Source organism: Schistocerca serialis, chromosome 1, assembly GCF_023864345.2.
Source record: "Schistocerca serialis cubense isolate TAMUIC-IGC-003099 chromosome 1, iqSchSeri2.2, whole genome shotgun sequence".
In the NCBI taxonomy this organism is placed as follows: domain Eukaryota; kingdom Metazoa; phylum Arthropoda; class Insecta; order Orthoptera; family Acrididae; genus Schistocerca; species Schistocerca serialis.
In genome coordinates this window covers 945420653-945436585 of record NC_064638.1, presented here as the reverse complement: position 1 = coordinate 945436585, position 15933 = coordinate 945420653, and the positions used below count along the sequence as shown (strand labels likewise).

Here is a 15933-nt window from a genome sequence, read left to right as displayed (position 1 = left end):
CATTACTGATCGTATTTTTACCTACATTGAGCAACTCTTCAAAATATTCCCTCCATCTGCCCAAGGCATCCACAGGATTCACCAGCAGTTTTCCTGACCTGTCCAAAATACTTGTCATTTCCTTCTTACCTCCCTTTCGAAGACTGCTAATTACACTCCAGAATGGTTTTCCAGCAGCTTGACCCATAGTCTCCAACCTGTTTCCAAAGTCTTCCCAAGAGTTGTTCTTGGATGCTGCAATTATCTGTTTGGCTTTGTTTCTTTATTCAACATAACTTTCTCTGTCTACCTGAGTTCTTGTAAGTAGCCATTTTTGATACGCCTTCTTTTTCCTTTTACAGGCTGCCTTGACTGTGTCATTCCACCAAGCTGTTTGCTTCATCCTACTTTTACACACTACTGTTCCAAGACATTCTTTAGCTACTTCTAGTACTGTGTCCCTGTACCTTGTCCATTCCTTTTCCAATGACTGTAATTGACTACATTCAACTAACTGGTACCTTTCTGAGATCGCTGTTATGTACTTGTGCCTGATTTCCTTATCCTGAAGTTTCTCCACTCTTATCCTCCTACATATGGGCCTGACCTCCTGCACTTTCGGCCTCACAATCCCAATTTCACTGCAGATTAAATAATGATCAGTGTCATCAAAGAATCCCCTGAATACACGTGTCCCCCTAACAGCCTTCCTGAATTCCTGATCTGTTATTATATAGTCAATGACAGATCTGGTTCCCCTGCCTTCCCCAGTATACCGCTGAATGTTCTTATGTTTAAAAAAGGAGTTTGTGATTACTAAGCCCATACTGGCACAGAAATCCAAGAGTTGCTTCCCGTTCCTGTTGGCCTCCATATCCTCTCCAAATTTACCCATAACCTTTTCATACCCTTCTGTTCGATTTCCAATCCTGGCGTTAAAATCACCCATGAGCAGAACACTGCCCTTGTCCTTTACTCTAACAACTACATCACTGAGTGCCTCATAAAAACTACCCATCTTATCTTGATCTGTCCCTTCACAATGCGAATATACTGACACAATCCTAATTTTCTTGCTAGACACTGTCAAATCTATCCAAATCAGTCGTTCGTTTACATTCCTTATTGCAACTACGCTGGGTCCCACTTCTTTCCTGATGTGAAGCCCTACACCTCATTGTGCTATTCCTGCTTTGACTCCTGACAGGTAGACCTTGTATTCTCCCACTTCCTCTTCTTTCTCACCCCTTACCCGAATGTCACTAACAGCTAAAACGTCCAGCCCCATTTTACTTGCAGCCTCTGCCAGCTCTACCTTCTTCCCAGAGTAGCCCCCATTGATATTAATAGCTCCCCATCTCATTACCATTTGTTTGCCAAGTCGTATCTTAGGAGTCCCTGGTTTGTCAGTTAGAGGTGGGACTCCGTCACCTCCAAAGGTCCGAGGCATTTTGCTCTGATTATTGCCAGCATCATATTTAAAGGACCAGGGAAGCAGGTTGCTAGCCTTACTTGCCCCGAGTCCCATTGGGTTTTACCCCTAACGGCTGAGGGACTAACCAGTGGATTTGGTAATCTTTGCCATATGAGCACAACGGTGACCACGACTCAGAATATGCGAATGTATTTTAATTCAATTGATAGCTCCCAGCCACAGACATCCATTTTGTTTTCATTTGACATGAGAGCTGTACACGAAGAGGTAACAGCAACATCACTAATTGTCAACATGAGTCACGTAGAGACTACCCACTTCCCCACTATAACTCTGACTGCTCTGCGCATCAGCCCCGGACCTACAACATTTCCAAACCGGAGCGATACTAGATAGTGGCGTTCCCCTCCCTCGAGTGTTTGAGATAGGACATCTAAAATTTACAAAAATCAACTTTTCAAATATATGTTCATTTTGTAGCACACATCTTCCTGAAGAGTCTGATACATAAAACATATTGTTAGAGGAAATATAAGCCATGTTATTTGGTCTTAAGTGCGCCAAAGTGCAGTGCCATGCTTCTTCACACGCCATTCTTCTACTGCATGTCACTGTATTTTGCTCTGTGGAGCTCATATTCAGGACAGTGGAAATTAAAATGTCCTGTGGTGCCTCTCTGCTCCCGGTCAGCCAGTTTGACATCCTGCCCCCTTAAAAAAATTCGCAATTAATACTGGGTAGGATAATTTGTAACTGGGAGAACAAGAACTCTTCAGAAAATCAGCACTATTTATTGCCTATTAGCTAATAAATTGCTGTTTTGTGTGAGATAAAATTAAATATAGGGTACATAAAACCAGTAAAGATAAGAGACAAGCAAGACAGTAGACATTTCTTCAATCCTTAGGTCCCAGCATTTTTTTCTCTCTAATCTTGCTACAGCTTTACATGGTGTGCTTTCCTTTCTACGAAAGAATCTTTTACCTAATCAAAGTTCGTCAAACGTTTTGTTACATGAAAAATCGAAATGTCGTTGTCTACTACTGAAAAGGCTGTTAATACAAATAGTACCCAAGACTGGTGTGATTTCTCGATCTGATCACGTCTATTTTGTCACTGTCTGCTAGATAAAACAAAATAGGTCTTCCTAATATTGCAGCAGTTGTAACACACACCAAATAAAAAAGACTTTTGGCACAAAAGGTCATTTTTGTAACACTACGGAACATAACTCACAGTACCAATATCAAATGCCTATAAGGCCTACTACAAGCAAAAAGCTTTAAGTTAGAAAGGAGTTTCACATTTCGTTCATATGCTCCAGTTTCTCAAGCATGAGATTGAAAAGAAGTAGTATGAAATTTTTATATAAATTTGGAATTGTTATATTCCTCCATAATTTGTGTGATGTCACCATTTCTTCTCTATCCTCGTTCTAACAAAGAATCTTGTCATCACTAATTCTGTAACTATTCCTGCCATTGTCAAAACTTATTCTCCAGCTAACTTCACTAACCCTGCCAGAACCACCTTTATAGTTTTCTCGTGATTATTCTCTGGTTAGGCATTATTACATGTTTGTACTACGTGTTTTCCGTGCTATTCTCAGAATAGAACATAACTGGCTGCTAGCCGGGGACTGTACAACTGATGCTTACTAGTGTAGCGATCTGGCCAAAAATTTTCTGTTGAAATTTTATTTTCTTGGATACACCCAGAAGATAATCATAATCTTTCTTACCTGTTATTCCTGTTAGTCGTTTATTTCCACTGTGATAGTCTGAATCTGTGGATTTTGTTAGTAATTATAACAATGCTGATCATTCGCAAACCCAGTCAACCACATAGACAAACATTCTTTATTCTGCAGCAATAAATTGCACTTTATTCTTTCAACATTGGCATTTATCCGTTCAGCTTTATTCCGCTCATCTTGTATAGCCCCATCCCCTTCTGTCAACAGGAAAGTTTATTTATAGATGCGACGAGGATTCCCCTGACAGAGACATCAAGTACACTATGCACGCATTCAAAAATCAACTTAGATTCATTCAGAAATCAGTTTAGAATGCGTTCAAAAATGTTCAAAAACCAACAGGGATGTGTTTAAAATCATATGAATAATTGATAGACCAACGTGCGCCAGATGCTACGCGCTCTGTGAAATAAGGCTTTTTCTTCAAGACTATGGCCCCCAAGGTCCGGGCCCGCTGCTCATTCATGAATCTGGCAGCTTGAGCATACCAGTAAAATTTTTCTGGGTAGCATCTCGCTGCTTGCTACTACTTCTGTGGCCAGAAGTGGGAGAAGGTACTACTCAAACGTGACTCAACAGCACATACGCAGGATCCCGCTCATAACTGCTAAAATGAATCTACTGTAAACAGTTGTGACATCACACTCATGGAGGCAATTTGTTGTTATGAAGCATTGCATAGTCTTGCTAAAGCCTTTGACACATTTTGCTGTTGGCAAATGCTTGTATGAGCACTGTGTTTTGTTGTTGTATATGGTACATTTCCTTTGCAATTTAACTTCTATTTTGGCTTTTTTCTCTCGTTCATGTTTTATTTCTGCAGTATTATTCTGCAGCAGCAGGATACAGTAATATCCTTTGTTTAAGTATCAGTTCTCACCAGTCAAAATTACAAAAATTGAACTGAAAACTAAAACAATGAAAAATTCCCGGTTTTCTCCCAGATAAAAAAACTCCCGGGTTTTTCCCGGATCTCCCAGTTGTATACACCCTTTATGCTAACGCATGGGTTGTCAGGCAGCCAGGCTATAGCGTAAGCAAACGTACTGCCCTGGTTGAACACACGTATGCAGGGGTGGCCACACAGCTCACACATGCACAGAACACATGCAATAGGGCCACATGCTGAGTAGTTACCCAACCTGTGCTTGCTCCAAAGTGAGCTGAGGATCCGTATGGGGCAGTTCTGGAATAGCCTGCTCTACATCACTACCCCATGAAGCAAAGGGCCTGCTACACCACACAGACCACTTGGGTCCTCCAATTCTGCAGTAGCTTTCCTGAACTCTGAGGTTAGGAACTTGCTCTCCAAAACGTTCTCAAAACCCACCACCATCTTCCTGGACTAAACACACACACACACACACACACACACACACACACACACACACACACAATCCTCCCCCAACACACCCAATTAGCAGCAACTTTCAGTTCAGTGATATTTTTTCCATTAATAATAGTTCATTACTTACTCTTTTTTTTCTTTTTCATATTTATGTTTCCTTCATTTCAAAAGCTTGACACTGAGCTCTTTATACCAAAATGTGGATTTTTCAAAGATATTAACTTTGAGAGCAACAAAAACTGCTAAGTAAATAAGAACTAATTTATATCCAGGTAATCCATAACTTACTGGCTAATGAATCCAATATTTTCATTTACCTGTAACACACTCATCTTGTGTGTTGCAACTGTAAGTTTTCCTTCTGAACCATGGAAAACATTAAACAGATGTTGTAACAGGTCTTCCAATGCTCCAGGGTCACTACACTGCAGGGCCAAATTGCGGCAGGCTGCTGCTGCTTCATCACGAGCCAAATCATCTTTTGAATGTAGATTTGCTACACAGATATGTAAAATAAAAATTCTTGGTTAAAATTGTTTTACTTAATCTTCTGTCATACATGTCGTGTTCAAAACTAAAACACAATCATAATTACTGCTACTATTACTACTACTGCTACTATTACTATAGATGTGTGCAGCTAGTAAGGTGGGTAGTGAGGGCGATGCACAGTAGCAAGGGATAATTCACCTGGTGACCCCCTCGAACAATAGTATCATTCAATCACTTCTGTCCATTTCACGCATTGCTGTGTGCTTTAAACGTGTAGTGGTGATTTCTTCTCTAGCGTACATGCGTGGACGATTATATTATTTGCAGAGTGTTTGTTATGGCTGACAGATGAGAAAAGTACCAAGTGCTACACAAGCAAGCAAGAGCTACAGTGTTCCGAGTATACAACTTGTTCAGAAGAGAAGCTGAAGCAGATGACTCACCACCACATGGCTGCCGCCCCAATGTTGCCTGCAGCTAGGCGAGAACAATGTGTGCAGTGTGGGACTGCAAACTGTGCAGCACATCTCTAGTAAGCGAACACTTCTATGAAATCCAGCGGGTTGGCATCTTTTAAATTGCCAGGGAGGCAGCAGAATCAAAAAAGGAAGTCAGCAATCTGGACAATTTCTCAAAGAACATTTTACATTGGACAATATATGATATGTATTCGAGAGGCAAATACCACGACTGGAAACAATTTAGTTTCCCAGATGAAAAAGAAATTGAATTTTAATGGCAGTTGATGGACAATGCTACAAATATTAAAGGAGATGGGCTTTCGATATTGTAAGGTGATGATGGGAGAAAATTCCTTATGAAGATGAGTGATATTGTAGCTACAAGGGCTGTATTATTAAGAAGAATGCAGGAGATTGAAGACATTGGGACGTCTCGCATTTATTATATGGATGAAACGTAAGTGAACCAACACCATGAAAGGTCAATGTGCTGGAAAATGAGCTACGGCTTTGGTAGTCTTCAAGTGCCTGTAGGTAAAGACAATCTACTTACTATTGTACATGCAGGGTCAGTGGACACAGAGTTTATTCCTGAAAGTAAACTAATATTTCAGACTTCAAAGTCAAAGAGCTCTGAGGATTACCATAGCAAGACAATATACAATGTATTCAAACAATGGTTTACAAAATAATTATTACTATATCCCCACCCGAATTCAATTATTGTGATGGACAATGCCAGTGTCCACTCAGTGCAACTCAACAAAGTTCCTACTACCCATACCAGGCAGTCAGATGTTATCGCTTGGTTATCGAGAAATGACATCCCTCATGATCCATCATGAACCAGAGCGGAATTCATACTGCTTGTCGACACAAATAAGCCAGCTTACTGTCCCTAGGAGATTGACGAGATCGCTAAACAACATGGGCAACAAGTAATTAGATTACCACTGTAGCACTGCCATTAAAATCCCATCGAAATGATATGGGCGCAGTTGAAAGCTGACATCACACAAAAGAACAGTGCCTTTAAAATTGCAAATGTTGAGTGTCTTACGCATGCAGAAATCGAGAACACCACGATTTTTGCGTGGGCGGACTGTGTAATGCATGCAGAAAAATTACAGGCTGAGGACTACCAACAAGAAATTAGTAGGGACTGTATTACGGAGCTTTTAGTAATAAACATCCACGAGGCAGATTTGTCACAGTCCAACTGCAAAGTAGATGGCGTCGATTTATTGGCTTGCAGCTGTAAGTACTAAATCCATCATTGGCTTGTCTGTGTGGCAGTTGGATTTGTGCCTGCATTACATGTTATTAGTAGTTGTGAATCCATCTTTGAAATTATGATTATGCAGTTTTATATTTTACTGGTGTAGAAGCAAATAGTGATCACCAGTACCTATTGTATGTACATGGAACTAATGTCTCACATTTCAAAAAATGTCGGTCTATCTTGATCTGACAAACTGGGCAAGTACAAGATTATTCACACAAGAAGTTCATTAGATTGACCTGAATATATAAAGCACAAGTTTATGATCAACAGTTAGAATCATTTTGAAACAGATTACATTAATGTCACTGCTGAGTAAGACATAGAACAACATTTATATTTTCACTCGGACATATTCAGCCTTATTACACACTGACCAAAGGGGCTTTCCTTGCTTAGTTTCACGTATGTTCTCGAGCATCAAGTTTCTATTCAAATTTATTCTCTTTACCACCGTTTTCGCTTGATTTTCACTTCCACAGTTAAAATCATTTCAGTGTATGTCCGTTTCCTTGCTGTCTGTGGTCACTCTGAAATAGTGGCTGACTATTGCATATTCTACATAACTAATAGTATCCTGTCCGCCCCAATAGCTGAATGGTCAGCGTGACAGACTGCCATCCTAAGGGGCCCGGGTTCGATTCCCGGCTGGGTTGGGGATTTTCTCCGCTCAGGGACTGGATGATATGTTGTCTTCATCATCATTTCATCCCCATCTGGTGCGCACGTCGCCCAATGTGGCATTGAATGTAATAAGACCTGCACCAGATCAGCTGGACCTGCCCCGTAAGGGGCCTCCCGGCCAATGACGCCAAACGCTCATTTCCAATAGTATACTGTTCATTTAATAAGACCTGCACCAAAGCAGCTGGACCTGCCCCGTAAGGGGCCTCCCGCCCAATGATGCCAAACGCTCATTTCCAATAGTATACTGTTCATTTAAGTGGCTATGACGTTGTTCGCTACATACATTAATCTGTGCAGTGTGTTCATGGCAACATAAATGAAAAATTGCAGGCTACCTTGGCAAACATTTCTAACTGGTCTCAGCTGCAAGTTGAACAGAGTGCTTCTTCACTTAGGAAGCGTCACCACTGTCATCGTTTCGCCACAATAAGAAGAATCGTATATAAGGACAAAAAAAATGCATTACTTCTGCAGTTGTATAGGCTGTATCAAATCAGTAGATCATAAAGAGATTGGAATCCACAAAATTAGCGATGCAAACTACTCAAAAAGTATGACTGAAATGTGAAATTAAATTATAGGTAGAATATTCTCTACTAGGTGCATAACATATCTGTTGGAATGGTGAAACTCTTACGAATAATATTACTAGGTGCGCGACCACAAAACAGCCCACTTAGCTGACACCTGACAGTGCAATGCTGACTGCACTGAAAAGCCGAACTGGCAACGTTGCAAGCATTCTCCTTCTCTCTCTGTACCAAATGCTTCACCCAGCCACTGCCTTATCTGCACCCTATTATACTAAAGGGAGTGGTGGTGGTGGTGGTGGTGGTGGTGGTGGTGGTCCTGTTAGGCAGTTGCTATGTGCTTAAACTGAAGGTAAAGAGTTTAAGTTGTTTATGTAAATAAAAAGCTATATATTAATTTCTAACTATTAGTTTTTATCTCAAACTGCTCAATTTAGAATCCTCTACTATATGAATAATTTTGATCCTGAAGGTTTGTAACACCACCACCACCACCACCACGACTACTAATGATAACACAACAACAATGCTTCCACAGTTTTCAGTGGATTACTGAATCCAAACATTGAAGGTCCATGATATTTTAGCACACAACTGTTCCCCCATAATCAGGTGATGCACTTCCATCAGCACTAGCTGATAATGGCGGAAAGGTGGTTTACTGAAATACTGTGGATCTTCGACAGTTGGATCCGACAGTAAACCAGAGAACCTTGGAAGCAGCTTATATGTTGGGAAAGCCTCAGATCAAATAATAATAGCAATAATAATAATAATAATAATAATAATAATAATAATAATGGTAGTAATATCACAAAAGTAAATTAAAGAAGAGCTAGGAAGTTAAGACTGAATGATTACCGTAGAATGTGACAGCAAAAAGGTGTTCCCCTATAAAGCACTCTCTAGTCGAGAATGTCCAAAAACGAAGAAGGTGGAGAAAAAAATAACTTGAGAAGAAAGAAAGAAAGAAATTTTACGGTAGATTTTAGTACCTGCAAGAGGAAAGTATGGTTCATGGGTGGTCCGTGAAAATGAAGGTTGCTACAAGCAATGGAAAGTTGATAATTGAGGAACAACAATATTATGGAAAGGATAGATTGCTACTGACAATACAGAGGAGACACTGAGTTGCAGACAGCCACAATGAAAAGGAGGCTATACATTTAAGTTGGGCTGAGTCTGACCACAGCGGCCAGAGATTTTGTGTGTGTGTGTGTGTGTGTGTGTGTGTGTGTGTGTGTGTGTGTGTGTTTTGCTACCTCATACGGTCTTTTTGCCTAAAGCTTAAATGTACAGCAGTCTTTTTGTTGTGCCTGTCTGCAAGTCTCTGCCACCTTTACCAGGTGTACCAGTATGAAATGAGCGTTAAGATACAAATGTGTCGATATGGAACATTTGTTGTGAACGAGCCTTAATTTTTTTTTTGTCTGGTTGGTAAGACATCTGACAAAGACATTTAGTATACATCAAGTCATGGAACAAACAACATAATATGTTTTCATTGTGTTAACAATGTCAAATTTGTACCAGAAAGTCATGATTTGTGGAAAGCATTAATTTTGAAAAAGGTGCTGCAGAGTCGCATCGAATGTTTGTCGAGGCATATGGTGATCATGCTCTATCAGAAGCAACATGCAAATGATGGTTTCAACGGTTCAGAAATAATGATTTTGATGTAAGAAATTAAGTACGTGGAAGACCACCAAAAAAGTTCGAAGACGCCGAATTGCAAGCAATATTGGATGAAGATGATACTTTGAGTCAGAAGCAAATGGCAGCAATGCTAAATGTTGCACAACAAACAATTTCTGACCGTTTGAAAGCTATGGGAAAGATCCAGAAGTGTGGAAAATGGGTACCACATGAATTGAATGAAAGACAGATGGAAAACTGAAAAACCATTTGTCAAATTTTGCTTCAAAGACATGAAAGAAAATCAATTTTGCATCGAACTGTTACTGGAAATGAAAAATGGATTTATTTTAAGAATCCTAAACAGGTAAAATCATTGGTTAATCCGGGACAACCATCAACATCGACAGCAAAACCAGATCGATTCGGCAAGAAGACAATGCTCTGTGTTTGGTGGGATCAGAAAGGAGTGGTGTATCATGAGCTTCTAAAACCAGGTGAAACTGTGAATACTAATCACTACAGACAGCAAATGATCAATTTGAACTATGCACTGATCGAAAAAAGACCAGAATGGCCCAGAAGACACGGCAAAGTAATTTTTTTACACGACAATGCACCTGCACACAAAGCAAAACTGATTCAGGATACAATCAAAACACTCGGCTGGGAGCTGCTACCCCACCCACCGTATTCACCAGACTTCACCGAATATCATTTGTTTTCATCAATGGGACACACATTGGCTGAGGAACATTTTGATTCCTACGAAGAAGTCGAAAATTGGGTGTCTGATTGGTTTGCTTCAAAATACGAACATTTCTATTGGCGTGGTGTCCACAAATTGCCAGAAAGGTGGTCACAATAAATAGAAAGAAATGGTCAGCACTTTGAATAAAATGTTTTTACTTTTCAATTCAAAATTAGTGTTTCATTTTCACAAAAAAACACTCATCTCATACTGGTACACCTGGTATATGGTGAGTAGCAATCTACCCTTTTCACAATATTGCCAACTCCTACAAACAGGCATATACACAATACATCACAGCAGACAGGAACTATATTGGTACAGTACACGAATAAGTGGGAATATATTAATGAAGTAAATTTTGAACTGCATCACCAAATTAAAAGCAACCACAAAATGAGACACCAAGAAGATACAGATGAATTTAATTCTTCTGATGCGATTCAGAAGCACATCATATTGCAACATTTTGACATCTACTGCAAGCACCACTGCCAAGGTGACTAAATTTCTTAAATACACTGTAAGTGCACAAATTATCATTGATAAACACACATTTGCCTGCCATGGCTGATCGCAGTTAAATGTAGCTACAGGTAGGGGGAATGGGGCCTACTGAATGTCATATCCTGTACATGGCAGGACAATTCTGAACTAGTAGATGACAGCATTTAATACTGCTGTAGTCATCCTACTGCTTGTTTACTAGCACTATAGCCCAGTTAAAATTACTTGACACTTGACGTCTGTCACTTGCCCCTAGAGTGCTGCCACATCAGCTGCCAGCTACCACTCCATTATAGGTGACACACAACACAGTGCAACACTTCACAAATGCTGTTAATGTGTAACACTGAGCAATGTTGGAAGTAGCTACCACAAGGTATGTCAGAAATGTGAGCTGCTCTGTCGACAGCCAATTTTGAGCAACGTTGGAAGTAGCCGCCACAAGGTATGTCAGAAATGTGAGCTGCTCTGTCGACAGCCAATTTTAAGTGACCAATGACTGAACTGCAGTGGACAACATGTTTCATAGTCCTGAATTTAGTTAGACTAATGTCCTAACCTAACCACAACCTCATGATATGCGATGAATCCAAGAAAACGGCAGTCAACAATCTGTGGCAGACGTAAAATCATGTTTGTTTTAGCCACAGAGATTAAAGCTAACCTCTTCAAGCATCCTAAGACAGAAAAATTTCAGTTATGTATATGTGATGCTGAATCATGTTTTGTGCGGAAGTGTCCAGTACCATTTGGTTAGTGTGGTGTATGAAACATGTCCTTTTTTGGAAGTGAACTGACAAACTGTTGTGCCAGTTTGGCAACAGATAATGGTTCGAGTGTCACGTTGAACACTCTGATTAGAGGAAACCAGTTCCAACATGTGAAGTGTCAACTATCAAGTAATTTTAATTGGGCTATACTAGACTTGTCCCATGTACAGGGCTGTCTGTTATTGCCAAAAACCACAAAGGTGCAAGTCTGCTACCAATATGCATGTTGTTACACCACTTGATTTACACTTGTGTATCATTTACAGTCTTTTAAGTTCTCAGCAGACTCAGAATTATTCTGTTGCTCCAGCTGACTGTATCACTGGGGACTTATCTACAACCCACCTAATACTACTTTGTAGACTATACCATAGTCGCTGGTTGGCTCATAAGCTCCTTAGTTGATTGTGACATTTGTTGAGCCCAGAAGGTCTATAACTTGTAGCCACTGTAGCTGACTGCTTTGATGCACATTCACTACGATATTTTATCTGTTCATTAAATCATGCCATTAACAGACACATAATCAAATTCTAACCAACTCCCAGTCTACTCTGGGGTAACAATGCTTGGTTTATTGTGTATACCCATATTCATTTGCTTGAAATGTTGTCCATGTGTGTTCCAGTCCTTGTTTCATCCTTATTGTGTCACTAATCTGATGTATCCTCGTGACTACCATATCAATGACAGACTACTACTTGGTCAAATAGTGGTAAAACTGAGAATGTCGATAGTGGTACATATGCGCAGACTGTGTGAAGACTTTGTGGCTTTCAGTGTCTTCTGCTGTCATGCAGACTTAATTACCCAGGAATGATAGTACACATCATGCTCTACTTCCACTGTAAATTGAATTTTTGTGTGTGTGCTGTTGAAGTGTTAGTGAAACTTATGGAAATGTATCTCCCCAACAGGCCATGTAATAAAATCATTGTTTATATACCAAAACCTGTACTTGGGGGATTTGGATCACAGAAGTGTGATGACTTCGAAGACTTCTATGGAAATAACCACTGCATCATGTCACTATCTGTGTCCTTATCAGGTTCCACAGTTTGCCTGGTGAATATTTTGCAGAAGATATGGGTGAAAAACAATACCATTAACAATTAGTTTTGGAAACTCAATTACCCGCGGAATTTGGACCCTCTATAAATTTTCTAACGAATGGGAGCTTTGAATAAGCTGCTTAGATGTGTCAAAATTTACTCTAGACTCTTTGGGTGAAGCTGGTGTCATTCCAAGTGTCCTGGTCACTAGAGTCACCCACAGTTCCTTAAAGATTGGGTCACGTAACAGATAATTTATCTTCTGTTCATAAATCCCAGTGTCCAATGCTATAGTAGAAATATCTTTCTCACTGGCACAAAAACAATATCTCCGTTCCTCCTGATTTTGAAAATTGTTCTGAATTCTTCACAAATGATGTTTCACTTTGCAGGATTGGCAAGCTGTAGAACTCCTAGTGTTTCTCACATGGTTTTTCTGCTTTAATTGAAGGCGGCAGGTGGTCAGACACTTTCACACTGTTTCAATTATTTATTCTCTGTTCCTGCTCCTGAGAGCTAGTGTAAGACTTATTACTCCAGTTAATACATTCGAAGTAACTTCAATTCACACTATGATCTTTCAATACAGTACTCCCACATCTCTTTTATTTCCAATCTTTGAGAAGCCTGAATCTTTCACTGCACACAGTTGCGCCCTGTTGATGGCATTATCTGCTACCGATGCTTTAATAACAATCCCAAAAGTTACTGGTCCATATGACAATGTTAGTCTACGCAAATATAACATGTCCATATCTTTTCAATGGTGTTGTACTGGTAGTGATATGGAGAGGGGGTCAATGCCTTATTGTACATTTTTGCTGCTATGCAGTCCAGCTCATTATGGTATTGGAACTGTTTTGGGATTTGAGTTTGTCCACTCTTTGGTTTCATATAATAGCCCAAAGCCATTGTATAATTTCTTTCTTTTATAGTATTCCACTCAGGAATTTTCTCCCTTTCTAAATGATAACTGACATTATCCATGACACTTACACAACATGCCTCTAGATCACAGAATTCTAAACCAGTCGCACAAACAACACTTTTCTGAAAATCACCTAAGTCAGTAATATGTTTTACTTAAACTGCTTTCTTTTCTTGGAGACAAAACTTCCTTTTTTTTAATGGTTTCAATTTCCCTAACTTTTGTAGACAGTCACTGGACATTTCAAAGCAGAACATAATTCACCTTTGTTTACAATCACTTCCTTTCATCTGCCCCTGTATATATTGAAACTCACCATAGTAGCTCAGAAACCCAAAAACAACATAGAATAATAATAATAATAATAATAATAATAATAGTAGTAGTAGAGCAGTAGTAGTAGTAGCAGTAGTAGCAGTAGTAGTAGTAGTAGTAGTAATGGATAAGACAAATCAAAGTTCTCTAAGTGAATGAATAATGCTTGCAAAGGAGAAATGACACTGCAACAACAGTGAATGTTTATAACGCTGGGCAAAAGGAATAGTTTTCCATTGTCAACTACAAATGAAGAGAGCATTAGGGATGGGAGAATGGACAATCCTTTCCAAACTATCACACATGCTACTCCCTCATACAATGCCAAATTATGTGATGTCGATAAATTTTGGGGACTACAACTGTCACACCTCGTTACATAGACACAATGAAAGGTTCACTCTTGTTTGATTATTTTGCTTCATTCTTTACACACTGTGTAAATTTTAGTAAGAATTTCATTTGAATTTTATCAAGACATGTTTATATCAACATTTTTTTATGCTGGGATAATTCACTGTTGGTAGCATAGTAAACTGGATGCTGGGGCAACATTCTCCTCTTCCTTCCACTCTATTCAGAGTTGCATACAAAGTGTACACACAAAGCATCATGTGTATTCAATTGTGACTGGAGTTTAATTTTATTATATAAACCCTGTTTATTAAAAAGAAATTAACCACAAAGCAATGGCTTCAATATTATGTGGCCACATTCAGTGAACTTCAACTTTTTACAACTTCCCTCTGCCCTGATCCTTGGTCTAGAGTGAGAATATGCTTACTTCACTTTATCACAGTCTACTACATAGGGTCTACTGCATAGAAAGTCTGTCGTGGTTAGTTTAGGTAACACTGAAGAGACTCAATACCAGGTGGCATATACTACAAATGTTTTTTTATAATCAAAATTCTCCCACTAAGTTCCAAACTTGTTTGTGGTAGTATGGCTCTTCTTGGCATGTCACATAGCTTGGTTTGTCATGTAACTACAAACATTTTATTTAGACAGACAACATTCCGTACAAAACAGAGATCTTACATTACATAAATCTGATGTGTTTCAATACAAAGTAATATAAACTACTAATAAGTAATAATGTTCAAAAATGTTATACCTGCTAGGTTTTTTCCAATGTCTTTTGCATACTGACTCAGGTCAATGGAAAGACCCACCAAAACATATCCAATACATTCTAAAATTACTTCTGGATTTCTCAGCATTGCTTTCTGCATAGCAGGAAGCAAAGTTTGTTTAAACTCTTCATGAGTAACATGTCTGAGTAACGGTCGTGATTCCTCAATCAGAAATAGTGATGGTTTTGTTTTGCAGCTAATAGCTACTTTAATAAAAATGTCTAACAAGTGTGCCTGCAACATAAGTTGACGATACAGTAAAGTCAATTTACACTTATTCCAAAGTTATGTGCATAATCCATTACAATTATGATATGCTACTGTAATGCCACATGGATATAAACCACAAAGCAGGAAATCATTAAAGAAACTCCATGTTTTGTCAGCTGCAAGAAGGTTAGAACTGTGCCTTACTTGTTTGAAGAAAGTGTTAATGAAAAATAGAGAGTAATAACAACATCCACTTTTCATTTTACATTACGACTAATTTTATTTTAACTGAGCAGATATGGTCTTTCAAGCCAAGCTATGTTTACAATGTAAGTTAGGCATTTAATCTGTATTCTCTATTCTTAAGTATGAAACCATCCCTAATTACATAAAACAACTTCACAGAACAGGTCACCAATGACACTGTGAAATGCTTAGGTAATAAGTTACCAGGTTGGTTGGTTGGTTGGTTTAAAAGAGGGAGGGAAAGGGACCAAACTGCAAAATGATCGGTCCCTTGTTCCCGGTGAAATAATTACACAAGGGAAAGAAGTAAGAAAAGGAGATGTACAACACAATAACGGCAGAAAGGAAGAACCAGAAGAATGACAGAAGGACAACCAACACTACCACAGACAAAACAGGAAAAGAAAACCAAA

At 39.1% G+C, this 15933-nt stretch overlaps 1 protein-coding gene across 1 annotated transcript in view; it reads right to left on the bottom strand.

Annotated features, from left to right (window-relative positions):
• Nucleotides 1-15933, bottom strand: part of LOC126412568 (eIF-2-alpha kinase activator GCN1) — a 255275-nt gene that overhangs the window by 196960 nt on the left and 42382 nt on the right. Inside the window, exons 5-6 of the mRNA XM_050082216.1 lie at nt 15046-15298; nt 4836-5014 (exon numbers count right to left, since the gene is read on the bottom strand). Of these exons, the coding sequence (XP_049938173.1) occupies nt 4836-5014; nt 15046-15298 (432 nt within the window). The remainder of the gene's footprint in view (nt 1-4835; nt 5015-15045; nt 15299-15933) is intronic.